General features: G+C 39.5%; 1 protein-coding gene across 2 annotated transcripts; it reads left to right on the top strand.

Moving 5' to 3' along the window:
• Positions 1-564: 564 nt before the first annotated feature.
• Positions 565-15,618, top strand: commd8 (COMM domain containing 8). 2 transcript variants are annotated; one of them, XM_010892384.3, is made up of 6 exons: positions 565-895; positions 7,650-7,805; positions 8,822-8,974; positions 9,292-9,447; positions 9,839-9,892; positions 13,968-15,618. In XM_010892384.3, exons 1-6 carry the CDS (start codon positions 851-853, stop codon positions 13,986-13,988), a joined length of 585 nt encoding a protein of 194 aa, XP_010890686.1. In that variant the 5' UTR covers positions 565-850; the 3' UTR covers positions 13,989-15,618.
• Positions 15,619-17,467: the final 1,849 nt, after the last annotated feature.

The raw sequence follows: 17,467 nt of genomic DNA, 5'->3' as shown, positions 1-17,467 counted from the left end.
TTTCAAAGTGCTTAGATTTACTATTGCAAGTAGCCTACCAACATGCATGTGACATTCCATTAATTCCTTTCAATAATGGCCTATTGAGAGGATCCAAACCAGAATGTATAGTGGGTAAACTGTGAATCACTTATCTACACGTTATAATGAGTAATTTATTTTTATGATACAAGATGAATTCTACATAGGTCAGTTAGTGGTTTCATGGAGTCGCTTTGATGCTCTCGAATACAACCATAATTTCTTTGATCAAAGGTAGGGTAAATGATGTACCTAGTGATGGCCATTCGAGGCTTCATATAGCGTTATTTTAGCAGCAGGATATTATGCTGGCAGTACTCAGATTTTCTTTATCACAATAAAAGCCATCATTGAAATTTGTAAGGAAATATAGTTAATGTAGTCTGTGAAAAAGAACAGACAAGAATAACATTGGAACGGACATTAATGTACAGATTCGATTAACTATATTGTCCCATAAATTTCTAGGATGGCTTTTAATTTGAAAAAGCAAATCTGATTTAGCGCTGCTAGCATAATATCTTGCTGCTAGAAGAACGGTAATGAAGCTTCGAATGGCCGTTACTATGTACCCAATCCTTTTTAGTGTTCGGGCTCAATGAGCCAGATTGCCACGTTGTCGACTGCATTGTTGCGTTTGGGGTTATAGCTAATATATAGTGTTTTCATGAAATGTTTAGCTTAACAGAGGGGTTATCAAGTAAATGTTCCCATTCAAACCTCTCCAAAAGATGAACAATACACCAGCACGTTTACCATGTGACCATATAGTCTATCAGCTGATTCCTGGGTTTTTTTTTTCACACGGAAGGCGGAACTAGAGGAAGATATGAACCATATACTGGCCAAGTTATCTCCAGGAGAATGCCCAAAAGTAAGTAAAAAAGGCCATCATAGCTTTATTTCTCTGTAAATTGATTTACAAATATATATATATAGACAATGCAATATTAGGAGATTCCAGCATCGTTTTGCATATATTGCCAAGAAAGATTATTATTAGTGAGCCTGACAACAACCATTCCAAGTAGATTATTAGGAAGTAAACGTATCAACGACCTTACTGAGTAAAGTGTGTGTTATATTAGCGAATCAAAATACTGCTTGGTGTTGCCCCAAATATAGCGGTATTTATGAAGTTTGACATTGGAATTTAACACCTCCCATTGCGTTGTCTGAGCCCGCGAACGCACTTACAAAAGTGCACACAGTACCAAAATAAATGTAACTTCAATCAAACAGCTAGCTCCTGCAAGAGTCACATATGAAGCAAGAACTGCTTTGTTCTGCCCAGTCAGTCCCGTATTAACATAAAGCTGCTACTCAGTTTGGGTTGACAAGACACGTATAGGATCAATTCCAATCATGCAGGGTATATTCAACATTTTCATATTGATTGATCAAGGCCAAGTCAGACAGACTTTTCCAGCAGTTCTAACATGAATGTGGACAGCAGTGTCTGTGGAAGTGATTACCCGTCATGAGTATAGTGGACCAGTGCTTTTAGGCATACTCAGGCTAGTATACACACAGACAGGAAACTTATTATAATGTGTATTATTCGTGTTAGTGAATCGATACGATGTCTTAGGGGAAAAATTGCAAAACTATACTGTATGGACCCTCTCATTAACATTGGCCTATTTCCCCCGATTTGGACAGACAAAAAAATTGATAAATAATAAACTATTTAAATAACATTGAGCAATCTCCTATGAATGTATCTATAAAAGAACAACGTGCTATATTTGATTTCCTGGATCATCTTCAAACTTGACAACTACGTCTGTGGAAAAACACAGACGTATTTAATACTAAGTTACATTCTGGGCAACATTTTAAAATAGGCCTGTCCAGTAGTTAGCACTCTCTCCTATGCAGTATGATTCTGCTTTGTATTCCAGAGAAGTGATGTGATAGTATTAGCTGCTTAACATGATTGACTTCAGCAAAAAACAAAAAATGTGTCTTTTATTATTAAAATGCTAAATGTAATGGCAGAATGATTTGCCACTAACATCGAGAAAAAATATTTCTGAGACATGCTAGATAATCAACAACCATAGATTGAAGAAGTGGTCGCTCTGCCAGAGTAACCATCGGTTTCTAGTGGTCGTAGAAGTAAATCCTCTCAAGTTCAAAATGTAATAGCACTGGAAAGCAATGGTGCTTTTTGCTAATCAGTATACTCTTTGAGCTAGCCCACCACCATTTTTATATAGAAATGTATGGAGGTTAAAACATTCTATGAGGTCTTAAAAATGTAATGGTTGGAAATTGTTTAGACAAGTTGCAGTTCGTGAATTTCGACTTGCACAACGGTCTGGACGTCATGTAATATTATCGAATTGATCATAGGCTAGAAAGGTAGCTAAAACTTTCTAGTAGTATCAAATCAAATTTATTTATAAAGCCCTTTTTACACCAGCAGTTGTCACAAAGTGCTTTACAGAGACACCCGGCCTTAAACCCCAAGGAGCAAACAACAGTAGTGTTGGATTTCAGTGGCTAGGAAAAACTCCCTAAGAAGGCCGAAATTTAGGAAGAAACCTGGAGAGGACCCAGGGTCAGAGGGCTGACCGGTCCTCTTCTGGCTATGCCAGGTGAACATATTAATTATTACAAATTGTAATAATTAATAAATGCATTTGGGCTGAGTCCAGAGTCTATTTAAACTTAGTCCAGGTCGGAAGCATGACCAGATGGACAAGGACAGGGACAACATGGGGGAGGGGGAGTTGTCAGCACAGGGGCTAACCTTGCATTTCTAACCTTGATTGGCAAATCATTCTACAGTAGTGGAGCTCTATGAATTTCTATAGAAATTCTAGGTACAATTAAAAGGCCTGCATTTTGCGATCTAAGGTTACGTGTAGGTATGTATGGCTGGATCATTTCAGCGAGGTAAGTAGGAGCAAGTATTGATTTAAAGGTAAACAATAAAACCTTAAAATCATCCCTAATCCTAATCGGCAGCCAGTGTAAATATTTTGTTTGTTCTAGTTAGGATTCTAGCAGCCTCGTGCAGCACTAAGTTTATTTATTGTTTTGTCAGGGTAATCAGAAAGAAAAGCATTGCAGTAATATAATCTAGAAGTAACAAAAGCATAGCATTTTGCTATGTTTCGAAGATGAAAATAAGCAACTCTTGAGACAGATTTTATATGTTCATCTAAGGAGAGGTCAGGGTTAAGGGTAACGCCAAGGTTTCTTACAGTTTTATGGGATACGAACATGCAGCCGTGGAGGTTCACAGTGAGATTTGCCAACAAAGCTCTTTGTTTCTTGGGTCCTAAAACATACTTTTCTGTTTTTCTTGAGTTTAAAAGGAAGAAGGTCTCTGTCATCCACTTCCTAATATCTGAAACGCATGCTTCCAAAGTAGCTAATTTCTGGGCTTATCCATGCTTCATATTCAAATATACAACTGGGTGTCATCAGCATAACAGTGAAAATTGACATTGTGATTCCGGATTACATCACCCAGAGGTAGCATATACAGTGGGGCAAAAAAGTATCCTGGAGTGGCTATGCCACTCCAGGACCTTGAAATGCTTCTTACGAAGCCACACCTTCGTTGCCCGGGCGGTGTGTTTGGAATCATTGTCATGCTGAAAGACCCAGCCACGTTTCATCTTCAATGCCCTTGCTGATGGAAGGAGGTTTTCACTCAGAATCTCACGATACATGGCCCTTTCATTCTTTCCTTTACCCGGATCAGTCGTCCTGGTCCCTTTGCAGAAAAACAGCCGCAAAGCATGATGTTCCCCCCCCCATGCTTCATAGTAGGTATGGTGATCTTTGGATGCAACTCAGCATTCTTTCTCCTTCAAACACGACGAGTTGAGTTTTTACCAAAAAGGTTTCATCTGACCATATGACATTCTCCCAATCCTCTTCTGGACCATCCAAATGCTCTCTAGCAAACCTCAGACGGGCCTGGACATGTACTGGCTTAAGCAGGGAGACACATCTGGCACTGCAGGATTTGAGTCCCTGGCGGCGTAGTGTGTTACTGATGGTAGCCTTTGTTACTTTGGTCCCAGCTCTCTGCAGGTCATTCACTAGGTCCCCCGTGTGGTTCTGGGATTTTTGCTCACCGTTCTTGTGATCATTTTTTGACACTGGGCCCTACATTGCGAGCCAAAATCCTTTGGTAATTCTCAGATTTCATGATGCCTTGCACACAGTCAAGGCACCCAGTGCCAGAGGCAGCAAAACATTTAAATAGATGTTTTGCTAAGTTTAAATAGACATCTTTGAAACTCCACCATATTTGACTGTAGGTACTGTGTTCTTTTCTTTGTAGGCCTCATTCCGTTTTCGGTAAACAGTATAATGATGTGCTTTACTAAAAAGCTCTATCTTGGTCTCATCTGTCCACAAGACGTTTTCCCAGAAGGATTTTGGCTTACTCAAGTACATTTTGGCAAACTGTAGTCTTGCTTTTTTATGTATCTGTGACAGCGGTGGGGTCCGCCTGGGTCTCCTGCCATAGCTTTTCATTTCATTAAAATGTCAGCGGATAGTTTGTGTTGACACTGAGGCACCCTGAGCCTGTAGGACAGCTTGAATTTCTTTGGAACTTGTTTGGGGCTGCTTATCCACCATCCGGACTATCCTGCGTTGCAACCTTTCCTCAATGTTTCTCTTCCGTCCACGTCCAGGGAGATTAGCTACAGTGCCATGGGTTGCAAACTTCTTGATAATGCTGCGCACTGTGGACAAAGGAACATCTAGATCTCTGGAGATGGACTTGAAACCTTGAGATTGTTGATATTTTTCCACAATTTTGGTTCTCAAGTCCTCAGACAGTTCTCTTCTCCTCTTCTCCATGCTTAGTGTGGTACACACAGACACACAATGCACAGTCTAAGTCAACTTCTCTCCTTTTTATCTGCTTTCAGGTGTGATTTTTATATTGCCCACACCTGTTACATGCCCCAGGTAAGTTTAAAGGAGCATCACATGCTTGAAACAATCTTATTTATCCACAATTTTGAAAGGGTGCCAAGAATTTGGTCCAGCCCATTTTTGGGGTTTTGTGTGCAATTATGTCTAATTTGCTTTTTTGTTTTGTTCCAATACACACAAAGGGAATAAACATGTGTATAGCAAAACATGTGTTAATGCAATACATTTCTGTGAGAAATACTTGATTTTCAGGAAAAATTTAATTTTGTCTCTCATAGTTGTAGTGTACCTATGATGAAAATTACAGGCCTCTCATCTTTTTAAGTGGGAGAACTTGCACAATTGGTGGCTGACTAAATACTTTTTTGCCCCACTGTATAGTGAGAACAGTAATGGGTCCAGAACCGAGCCTTGAGGAACACCAAAACATACCTTTGATTTGTCTGAGGGTAGGCCATCCACACATACGTACTGATATTTAAATAAGATTTAAACCAGGCTAGAACATGTCCATGTAGCCCAATATGGGTTTCCAGTCTCTCTAAGAGAAGGAAGTGATCAATAGTGTCAAAAGCAGCACTAAGATGTAGAAGCAACAGGACGGATGCGAAACCTTTGTCTGAGGCCATTAGAAGGTCATTTGTTACCTTCACGAGTGCAGTCTCAGTACTATTACAATTAAAGGACTATACAATTTAAAGGATAAATTTAGCAATAACAAAGAGGATTAGAACATGAGCTTATTTAAGCGATCGATGCTCCAACATTTCATTATTATGCATCATGGATCAGTGGTTTACAGTTTGACTCAAAGCATATTTTCTAAGTGTGTAAGCATACTCTTGACAGACAATTACTTTGCAGCATTTTGCCCAACAATATCTGAAGTACGAGGAATGCTGATGTCTCTATTTCAAAAGACAAATGTATTACAATTAAGCAATAACAGTACATTTAATAAAAATGCATACCAGCAAACAGAATTTCTCAATATCCCTGTAAATATACATTTGTAATTCACTTAAACAATTCTACACATTCAAACCTTTATGAGTCATCTGAAAAGTCTAGACATGGCTGTAAAACTAATTAAAATACAATAATTTAGTCAATACAAGTTTAATCAGATCTTTGCACTTTGTTCAATATGAGGAGTCTCAGATTTCGTGGGAACATCCTGGCGACAGAGATCTTGCCTGACTCCTGCAACTTGAGGACAACTTTGACCTGGTATCTGGACAGCATGATAAATTGTGATAATGTCATCACTCGAAGCTTGGCGTCTTGCCAGTCGCATGGAAGATTTCATGATTTGGCCCCCATCTTAATTTTACTCTCTTTAGATTCAACTAGAGTTCCAGCAAATTAATATAAAAGTCCCCTGCCCTCCTCTCATTTAGCTCTTTGGGTATGTTGAGTAATAAGCTCTTTTAATGAAGAGGTATAAATGAGCTTCAGATGTTCCACGCCTTGTCTGCAAAATTATGTTATAGCTTTTTAGATGTTTAGCTATCCCAGCTTCTCTTAGTTTCTACCATTGTTTTGACAGTATAGTGTTGATCTTGGACTAGGTTGAGCCGGAGCTGGCCTCCTATAGTGTTGGGAAAGCCAAAAGACCAGAGGTGTCAACCAAAAAGCTTTGGTAGAGGTGTAGCGTTTGACCTTAGCCTGAATGTAAGTGCTGTTGTGTAGGCAAGTCATTAGTGGATATGATGTTCATACTTCAAACTTCTATCAATATGTAACAACCAGATGTTTCTATCACTGTGTAAATTCCTTGTGTTGATATCTACTTTCATTTTATGTAATAATTAGCTTTTTTGGGAAAGGCCGTAAGAAAGCATTTTACAGTTAGAAAACTCCTGTCAAGGAAGGGAATAACAAATAACATGTCACATAAAAATTGGTATACATTTTTAACCATGACTCAATTCAACGCCATTTTATTGCTCTGCTATACAAAAAAGCCTCACTTGCTTTAATTATCTGCTTAATGTGGACAGATCTTAATCTGAGTGAAAAGGATCTGCTAGTTTAACTGATGTACGGTGCAGTGTGACAACTCACAGCCTGCTAGTGAAGTCAGGTCTGTTTATTCCTAATATAAAATGTTATCTTTTGTGCACAAATTCTGTATTTGATTATTATTATTTATCTATTTTTGTCTTAGAATAATTTTTTGATCGCTTAAATGAAAGTTAACTTCCAAATATTTCCAAAACTGTATTTTAGTTTAGAGAAAGATGTCAGTGCTTTGCAGTTCAGTTAGTAATGAATTTAGGAAAATCTGTCTGTGATTTTGTTTCTAACCATCAGGAAAGCATATAATAAAACGAAATCCTAAAACACCCATGTAGGGACTTTGGTAGATTTGTAAGGATATGGTAGCCTCTTTAATTTACCTTATGATTGGCCGGAGGTATGACCTTTAATCATACTGTTTAAACCCATTTAGAGCCTAGGATTGTCGAGGCTTCAGTGTTATAGGTTGACCCAACCAGCAACTGACCAGCAGAGGGAGTATAGTGCTTGCTTGTAATTCCAAAGCGTTCAAATACTTCAGTATGAAAATCTAAAACACTATGGACTCTCACAAACATGGCCATGGCCTTGTTTGAGGACTTGTTATGGATGAATACTTTAAATCCCAGCATAGACTACCATTGTCAACATGAAGGTCACAATAACAATGGTTCACACTTTCTGTCCCCCAGCTGTTACACAGGGTGGTGGACGGTGTGTGTGGGCGGGAGCCCCCTCGGTTTGCAGACTACAGTGACACATGGAGCCTTGTGGAGTGGATGGAGCTCCTTGACTCCATCTCCTCTCTGTTTCGGGTTGCAGTGGGTAAGAATATGCCAGACAAAGAGGTGAGGCAGGAATTAATGATTTCTTTGTGTAATTTCTTTGGATCATGCAGGTTTAAATTTGGGTCACATTCCATGTATGGCTGACGTTAGTGAGGAGAGTGGATTTGCAAGGATGTGTAGTGCAGTGAATCACTGCTTTATGAGGGTGCTGTCCGTTACACTGAGTTGGCCCCTTTAATGTATATTGGGCCTATTGGGTTTGTATAGGGCCTCTTGATGACTGCAATGTAAGCCAAACCAGCAGTGCACTGGGTTTGGTCAGTGTTTCTCAATAACTTGTTGAGGCATGGTCAGGGTTTGCATACTTACATTGAGCCAGTTGTATTATTGTTGGCTGAACATTTTTTTTTTGGTCTGGTGTGTCATCTGTGTGTTGCCACTGCAAAGGTACGTGTTAGGCTGTCCTACAGTTGGGTACCATTGACCTGTTTTCTGATATGAAACACTAGAGATTATTCTAAGTTTAGCAAAGGTTTACACTGCCCCTTCTTACAATTTGTATTTGGCAAATTGTAGTTGACTAAAATTCAGTGTGAACACCCACCCAGTCAACCCACATTTTTCATGATATGTGAGTTTTGGCATTCCCACAGTTATTTCAGTTAGGAGGCATTGACAATACTTGTAAACTATAACTGAGATGCACAGACTCATCTGTTACAGTTGAGAAACTGATTAACTGAATGTTCTATATGTAAATAGAATTATAGGCAGACTAATAATAATAAGACCAGCCACTTCCTATTCATTGCTCAATCACCATGAGAGGTTACACCAGATGGGAAAGATGAGCTGCAATACCTTTTCACAAAACGTTTTTCATAAATAAATGTTTTCCTGTGTCTTCAGTTTTTGACAGTATCATGTGTGGTGTTCGTGTCTGAATCTTACAACCCACACAATAAATTCCTTCCAGTCATTTTGAATGTAATCTTTTTAGTTTACCAACGATATTTAATACACAGCATATGTGATGAAACCTTCCTTCACCTGCCAACCCGTTTTGCTTCGGGTAGGTGCTGGCAGTGTTGGCAGACGTGGGCAGTGGGTGCGGGGAGACTGTGCTGACTGTCCTGAGGGCCAGACGGGAGGAAATCCGTCAGGCGCTGGTGGAGAGGACAAATAATGTGTCCAGTTCCACCCTCCAGGATTTTGACTGGCAGATAAAGGTGAATTCACTGGACTACAGTACGAAGATACACCTTTAACTGATAAACTGATTGGTCAAGGATTTTCTTACAGTCCTGTTGGTTGGTTTACTGCTAGGTTTTACCTGGCATTTATAAATAATACCCCTACTTTCATGATAGGTTCCATGAGATCTTTCATGAACACAGAAATTCAGGACACATCTGAAAGTTAGACATCTGAAAGACTGTACCCTTTTTGGAGCAGTGTCCCCTTTACTGCCCTGGGGCGTTGGGATTTGATTTCTATACTGTTGAATCCTAAGTTGTGTCTCTTTTCTACCCCTGACCCCACCCAGCTGGCATTGTCTAGCGATAAGATCTCGTGTCTCCAGACCCCTCTAATCAACCTCAGTTTGGATGTGAAGGAGAACGGAGCCCTGAAGGCTGTATCTTTCGAGATGAACAGAGAGGAATTACAAACACTCATCAGCTCATTGGAAGCTGCCAATAAGGTACAACCTTCGGGGACATACACAAACACACACACACACTCACACACACAATTAGGATAGTGACTGGTCAATTGCTGTCAAATGTGTGTTTCTGTTTTTCCAATGTTTCAGTGGTTCATAGGTATGTACAGTCAGTGCTTGCGTGTAAGTGTTCACATGTGTGTGAGTGCTTGTGTGTGAGTCTGTGTGTAAATGTTGGCGTGTGAGTCTGTGTGCACGTTTGTGTAAGTGCTTGTGTGAGTGCGTGCGTGTGTGTGTGTGCCCCCGTGTGTGTCTGAACATTGTTTGGCCAGTATCACTGGGAGGGTGTGATTTGGATAGCTTAAGAACAGTTTCCTTGGCAGTTCTACTGATGGTCTAACATCATTATCTTTTCACCTACTGGTGTCAGGTGGATAATAGCTGGGGATTTCTGGCAGTGTTTTTGGGTCTCATTCACCTAATGGTACTTATATTTTTTTTATCCCCTGTATTTCTGTATTTCTGTTGTCCTATGTATGTGTTGTGTGTGTCTTTCTGACAAAAATATATTTGTGACCCAACCGGACTGATGACCTGCAGCTGCTTGCTATTTGCTTGTAGCATTTTAACTGCGCCAGTTAGGCAGGTTAGTAGAAGTTAGTTTAGCAGGCTAGGGGACAGGACCCCTCTCGAGTTATTTCTGCAACTCACCCATCTATTTATCTATTTATTTATTTATTTGACTTTTCTAAATTAATGACAAATATATAACAGGAAATACTTGAGTGTATACTTACTTTTTGAGGATGGCCTGCTCTCGAATGATTCAAATTTGTGTCCCATTGTCTCCATTTCTTAATAATGGACTTTATAATAATCTACTGTAATCCAGGGGGTATTCAATGCTTTGGAAATGTTCTTATATTCTACTCCTGATTTGAAAAGGCTTAATCTGGATTTGCTTTCAAAATTCCTTTTTCTTCATGACCTGAAATCATATGGAACACATCTTGATTGCACACAGGTGGTCTTCTTAAGACAACTGGTTGCACCACAGATCATTTAGGTTACAACCCCTTTTCCCAAAAACTTGGGGTGCTGTGTAAAATGCAAATAAAAACAGAACGCAATGATGTGCAAATTATTTATCCCTGTATTTAACTGAAAATAGTACAAAGACAACATGTTGAAACTGAGACATTTTATTGTTTTTGTAAAAATACATGCCCATTTTGATGCCAGCAACAAGTTGGGACAAGGGTGGGGTTTATCACTGTGTTGCATCACCTCTTCTTTTAACAATACTCTAAGTGTTTGGGAACTGAGGAGACCAATTGCTGTAGTTTTGAAAGATAATTTTTTTTCCATTCTTGCTTGATATAGGATTTCAGCTGCTCAACAGTTATATATTTCTCAATGTTTTCAATGGGTGACAGGTCGGGAATGCAGGCAGGCAGGCCAGTTTAGCACCTCGACTCTTTTACTACAGAGTCATGCTGTTGTGGTACGTGCAGAATGTGGTTTGGCAAATTATCTTGCTGAAATTAGCAAGGCCTTCCTTGAAAGATATGTCATCTGGATGCAGCACATGTTGCTCCAAAACCTGTATATATTTTTCAGCATTAATGGTGCCTTCACAGTGTGTGTAAGTCACCCATTCCATGTGTGCTAATGCACCCCCATACCATCACAGATTCTGGCTTTTGAACTATGCGCTGATAACAAGCTGGATGGTCACTCTCCTCTTTGGCCTTGAGGACGCTTTTTTCCCCCCAAAATAATAAAAATGTGATTTGTCATACCACAGCACAGTTATCCACTGCAGTTTTCACTCCTTCCACACTTTCTGAATCTTTTAATGATATTATCTACCGTAGCTGATGAGATCCCCAAATGCGTTGCAATTTTTCATTGAGAAATGTTATTCTTAAATTGTTGCACTGTTTGACTGAACAGTCTTTCACAGAGTGATGAGCCCCTTCCCAACTTTTGAAACTAACCTCGCTAGAATGCTATTTATATATACCCAATCATGTAACTGACCTGTTGCCAGTTAGCCTGGGAAAGATATGGACCTGTTGCCAGAAATCACCAGTGGTTGTTTTGAGATGTTCCGCAGTTTTTTTCCAGTCTTTTCCCCTGTCCCACCTTTTTTGAAACGTGTTGATGCCATCAAATTCAAAGTGGGCATGTACAGTGGGGAGAACAAGTATTTAATACACTGCCGATTTTGCAGGTTTTCCCACTTACAAAGCATTTAGAAGTCTGTAATTTGTATCATAGGAACTCTTCAACAAAAATCCAGAAAATCACATTGTATGATTTTTAAGTAATTAATTTGCATGACATTAGTATTTGATACATCAGAAAAGCAGAACTGAATTTTTGGTACAGAAACCTTTGTTTGCAATAACAGAGATCATATGTTTCCTGTAGTTCTTGACCAGGTTTGCACACACTGCAGCAGGGATTTTGGCCCACTCCTCCATACAGACCTTCTCCAGATCCTTCAGGTTCCGGGGCTCTCGCTGGGCAATATGGACTTTCAGCTCCCTCCAAAGATTTTCTATGGGGTTCAGGTCTGGAGACTGGCTAGGCCACTCCTGCTTCTTACGGAGCCACTCCTTAGTTTCCATGGCTGTGTGTTTCGGGTCGTTGTCATGCTGGAAAACCCAGCCACGACCCATCTCCAATGCTCTTACTGAGGGAAGGAGGTTGTTGGCCAAGATCTCGCGATACATTGCCCCATCCATCCTCCCCTCAATATGGTGCAGTCGCCCTGTCCCCTTTGCAGAAAATCATCCTCAAAGAATGATGTTTCCACCTCCATACTTCACGGTTGGGATGGTGTTTTTTGGGGTTGTACTCATCTTTCTTCTTCCTCCAAACACGGCGAGTGGAGTTCAGATCAAAAAGCTCTATTTTTGTCTCATCAGACCACATGACCTTCTCCCATTCCTCCTCTGGCAAACTTCAGACAGGCCTGGACATGCGCTGGCTTGAGCAGGGGGACCTTGCATGCGCTGCAGGATTTTAATCCATGACGGTGTAGTGTGTTACTAATGGTTTTCTTTGAGACTGTGGTCTCCGCTCTCTTCAGGTCATTGATCAGGTCCTGCCATGTAGTTCTGGGATGATCCCTCACCTTCCTCATGATCATTGATGCCCCACGAGGTGAGATCTTGCATGGAGCCCCAGACCAAGTGAGATTGACCGTCATCTTGAACTTCTTCCATTTTCTAATAATTGTGCAAACAGTTGTTGCCTTCTCACCAAGCTGCTTGCCTATTGTCCTGTAGCCCATCCCAGCCTTGTGCAGGTCTACAATTTTATCCCTGATGTCCTTACACATATCTCTGGTCTTGGCCATTGTGGAGAGGTTGGAGTCTGTTTGATTTAGTATGTGGACAGGTGTCTTTTATACAGGTAACGAGTTCAAACAGGTGCAGTTAATACAGGTAATGAGTGGAGAACAGGAGGCTTCTTAAAGAGAAACTAACTGGTCTGCGAGAGCTGGAATTCTTACTGGTAGGTGATCAAATACTTATGTCATGCAATACAATGCAAATTAATTATTTAAAAATCACACCATGTGATTTTCTGGATTTACCTCTACTTCCTTTGTAAGTAGAATAAACCTGCAAAATCGGCAGTGTATCAAGTACTTGTTCTCCCCAATGTATTTTACCAGGAACAATAAACATTTGCAGTATCCACATTTGATGTTGTCTTTGTACTATTGACTTGTTTTAACGTACTATGTAAGTTACCTTAATATAAAGGTTTTTTTTGCCGGATCCCGTAAGCAGAGCCGGCCAAGAAGAGCAAATGTATTTTACTGACTGACGGACTACCCCTTGTTAAATAGCGTGGTGGTTAGAGAAGCGAATTATAGGTCTCGAGTTCTCCTCCCAGGCGAAGCGAAGTACACATTAAGAATTTTTCCGTATAGACAAAGCGACGCAGCCTTTCCTGTGGGTGACCTGGGTTCGAATCTCAAGAGGACAATACTTTATATTTTGGTCTGGCTGAACTATGCTTGCCTGGTTTCTTGTTTCTTCAAGATTATGGACTTTTTTTTTTTGTATTGATCGTTGGTAAAAACTGGTTGTAACACAATGCATTAATTGTTGTAACGCAGTGAAATGCATAAAGGTCCAAGGGGGTTTATACTTCTGAGAGCCACTGTACACAGAGGAATACTGGATTTAGCAGTGGCAAATATCAGATTGTTTATTTTATTTTGACGGCAGACTTGCTTCAAGAAAATAGAAAACTGTATGCAGACATAGTTGCACAGCCTTGTAAAGTGTCAACAATCTGTTCAGTTGGCTGTGTTACCGTACAGCCCTTTTTGTTGATCCTACTGCAATGCCCACATTTAGACCCTCAACATATTCAGTTAACCATATATCATCCAGTTGATTGCTTGAAATTTTGGAAGCCTGCAATTCTGTGCTAAAGCAGAATTTGTGGAACATCATCCTTGCATCCATCTATATTTTCAGACATTTATACAAATGTATCCAAATCCTGATAATGTGTTTGTCTCCTCACAGGTGGTACTACAGCTGAAGTGATGGCAGCAAGACATTCCACTGTGCCCTTTCATCTTTAGCTCCTATTTAGTAAACAATATAGTTGAGATATGATTTAGGTTATTTTTGGAAACAATGGTCTACTCCAGAAACACATCTTAGCCTTTTACCACTACACACTGATTCCTTACACATCCCCTTGAATAGGTCCTCAATTTTACACCCTTAAATTGAAATGCATCAAATTTGTGTAAGCATGGGATAGTGGGTGTTGCACCATATTCCTTTAATTCAGTTTCTGTGAAATCTAAGAGGGGTAGTGCACATTTGAGGGAGAAGGTTGGGTAGTCATACTACGGTCTGACAGATTTCTAAGACAGCAGCCAGAAATTGAACTGTGTTTTTTGTTACATTTGTATCCATTCCATGTATAATAAATATTTACATTTGACAGTTATTTGACCGTTTCTGCAATGGAATGAATTTCTGAGCTGTAGGCTCTCAAATATTCATAGGTGTTCTATATCTGTGGTCCCAAAGTCAGAAATGGCTACAGCTTTTTGTCCATCCTGATCACTGTTAATTTGCGAGGTTTAAATATTGGCAAGATTATCGCTAATGACAATGTTAATTGTGTTAATGTTAGACAGAAAGTGACAATTTATCTTCAAGAAGGGGTCTGACTTCGTCTGAAATACAGTACCAGTCAGAAGTACCCATTCTGGGTAAGTGTTTTACATTCCACTGGTACTGTATTTCAGACGAAGTCAGACCCCTTCTTGAAGATAAATTGTCACTTTCTGTCTTGAATATTTAACATAGAGGCATTACTAATTGGGTTTATAGTTGCCTCCAAAATGATTGGCACCCTTGAAAAATATGCTCTAGAAAATAAAACAACACACTTAATGAGTCACTGTCCTTTATAAGTATTGAGACAGCAAAGTTAAAATGTCTGTTTTTGATGTCAACTTATGGTATATGAAAATATGATTAAGAGATGAATCTGAGGCAAAAGTACAGAATGTCAATCTTTTATTTCTCTGTTTTAACACATTTTATGAACTAAATTACAACACTGTTTCATCCCCCGATTTTATGTGAGCGTAAGTATTGGGTGTTTCTAATTGATCTGGTATTTCATGTTGCTTAGATCGTTCAAACATAAAAGAGCTGTGAATGTGAAGTGCATTCTTTGCTTTTGCCTTTGGAGTCTGCGTTTGGTGTCAGTCGGCCTAATCCAACATGAAGACTACAGAGCTTTCTATGAAAAACAACCCTAAAATAAGTGTCAGTGAAAAACAGCCTCCAGAATTTGTAAAAGACCTCGACAGCAAAATTACAAGTACTACGCTGTAAGCCTCTGATCAGCATCACAATCAGAAAAAAATGTATTACAATTTATTGAAAAGTACAGAGATCAGGCAATACAGATTTGGAACAGAGTTTTATGAACAGATGAGACAAAGGTGAATCTTAAAGTGATGGGAAAACAAAAGTGCTGTTCTTGTGGATTTGTGATTACATGCTTTTATACTTCATACATTTGCTTTAAGTTAAATTGTCCCAATACTTACAAAAAATGGAGGGATGGACCTCTGAATGTGCTGTTATTTTTAGTTGGTATAACATATATGTTGAAACAGACAGAAATAAAAGATAACAGTCTATACCTTTCCTGTCTTTCAGTATTGTCCTTATATATGTCCTTACAGTGGGGAGAACAAGTATTTGATACACTGCAGATTTTGCAGGTTTTGCAGGTATGATTTTTTTATAATTAATTTGCATTTTATGTATGTACATTGGAATAAATATACTTTTATTAGATTTCACAATTTTCTTCACATTTTTATAGAAAATCTAGAATTTTCAGAACTACAGACAAATCATTAAGAAACTGTACCATCAAGGGACAGCTGGTTGTAAAGTGGTTTGCATGATCTATTTAGGCAATTTGAACATTAATGAATTGGCAGGCCGTATGCCCTCCCAACAATGGATCTCAAGTCTCAGGTAGGCCAGTAGATAAAAAATAATTGGATGATGAACTTGTAGCAGCACAACAATAAATGCAAGGTGAAGCAATTTAGTCATTCCTAGTAGTCAATACTGCAATAAAACATGATTGTTAAAGTTTCAAAACATTTAGCAAGCAGTAGGCATTTAGAATGAAATTTAGGGTGGAGTTTATACAAACCCATTTCCAGAAAAGTTGGGATGTGCATGCCATGTGCACTACTGCACCCCCATACCTACACAGTTGCTGGCTTTTGAACTGGGCTCTGATAACAACCCAGTTGGTCTCTCTCCTTTTTAGCCCAGAGGACATAGCTTACATCACTCCCAATTTTTTTTTTCAAATTTAGATTTCTCAATCCACAGGACAGTTTTCCACTTCGCCTCAGTCCGTCTTAAATGAGCTCAGGACCAGAGAATGCAGAGACGTTTCTGGTTTTTATCTGGTTTCTTCTTTGCATGCTTGAGTTTAAACATGCATTCGTGGATGCAGCAACGTACTGTGTTCATAGACAATGGTTTTGGAAGCATCCCGTAGTCCATGCAGTGATTTCCACTACAGAATCGTGTCTGTTTTTAATGCAGTACTGCCTGAGAGTCTGAACATCCAATATTGGTTTTTGGCCTTGTCACTTGCATAAAGAGATTTCTCCGGATTTTCTGAATCTTTTAATGATACTATGTACCATAGATGATGAGATCCCCAAACTCCTTGCAATTTAATGTTGAGAAACGTTATTCTAAAATTGTTGCACTGTTTGCCTGCTCAGTCTTTCACTGAGTGGTGAACACCTCCCCATCTTTACTTCTGAAAGACTCATACTCTCTGGGGTGCTGTTTTTATGCCCAGTCATGTTACTGACCAGTTTCCAATTAACCTAATTACTTGTGAGATGTTCCACAAGGTTCTTTTTTGCCGGACCGCGTAAGCGGAGCTGGCCATGAAGAACGAATGTCTGTTCCTGAGTGACTGACTGATTGAGTGAGTGACTGAGTATACCTGTTAAATAGCGTAGTGGTTCGAGAAACGGACCTGCGAACTATAGGTCCCGAGTTTGTATCTCCTTGCAGGCGAAGCCAAGTATGCATTATGAATTATTCCGTATAGACAAAAACTTTGCTGGCTAAGACCTCCAGTAACTACATTATCGGAAGCCTGAAATAAAACAGTTTACGGTTATATTGCGACTGTTTCTGGTGGATTTTCGAAGTATGCATCCGTGCATGCGTTTTGGGTCAGGATAGACAAACACAATTGCTGGCAACATACAGTAGTTACGTTATGGTAAGCCTTAACTGAAACTGTATACGGTTATATTGCGACTGTTTCTGGCATGGAAAAGTTCATCTTCAGTCTCGCTAGCAATTTCTCAATTCTTAGGATTATTGCTAGGAAATTAGTAGATACTAGTAACCCTATTAATGGCTAATAAGCTGTTAAAACGGCAAGTGGCAAAAGCAATACAGTTAATAGACACTATAGTAAACCTAATAAGAAACGT

This window comes from Esox lucius, chromosome 15 (assembly GCF_011004845.1).
Source record: "Esox lucius isolate fEsoLuc1 chromosome 15, fEsoLuc1.pri, whole genome shotgun sequence".
Classification (NCBI taxonomy): domain Eukaryota; kingdom Metazoa; phylum Chordata; class Actinopteri; order Esociformes; family Esocidae; genus Esox; species Esox lucius.
This window is presented reverse-complemented; position numbering and strand designations above follow the sequence as displayed.

Bases quoted from the DNA above. Each gene is read 5' to 3' on its own strand.
- commd8 (XM_010892384.3), top strand. From the start codon at position 851: ATGAACCATATACTGGCCAAGTTATCTCCAGGAGAATGCCCAAAA. The intron at 8,975-9,291 runs GTGAATTCACTG...GACCCCACCCAG, and splicing joins ATTTTGACTGGCAGATAAAG to CTGGCATTGTCTAGCGATAA. The intron at 9,893-13,967 runs GTACTTATATTT...GTCTCCTCACAG, and splicing joins TGGGTCTCATTCACCTAATG to GTGGTACTACAGCTGAAGTG.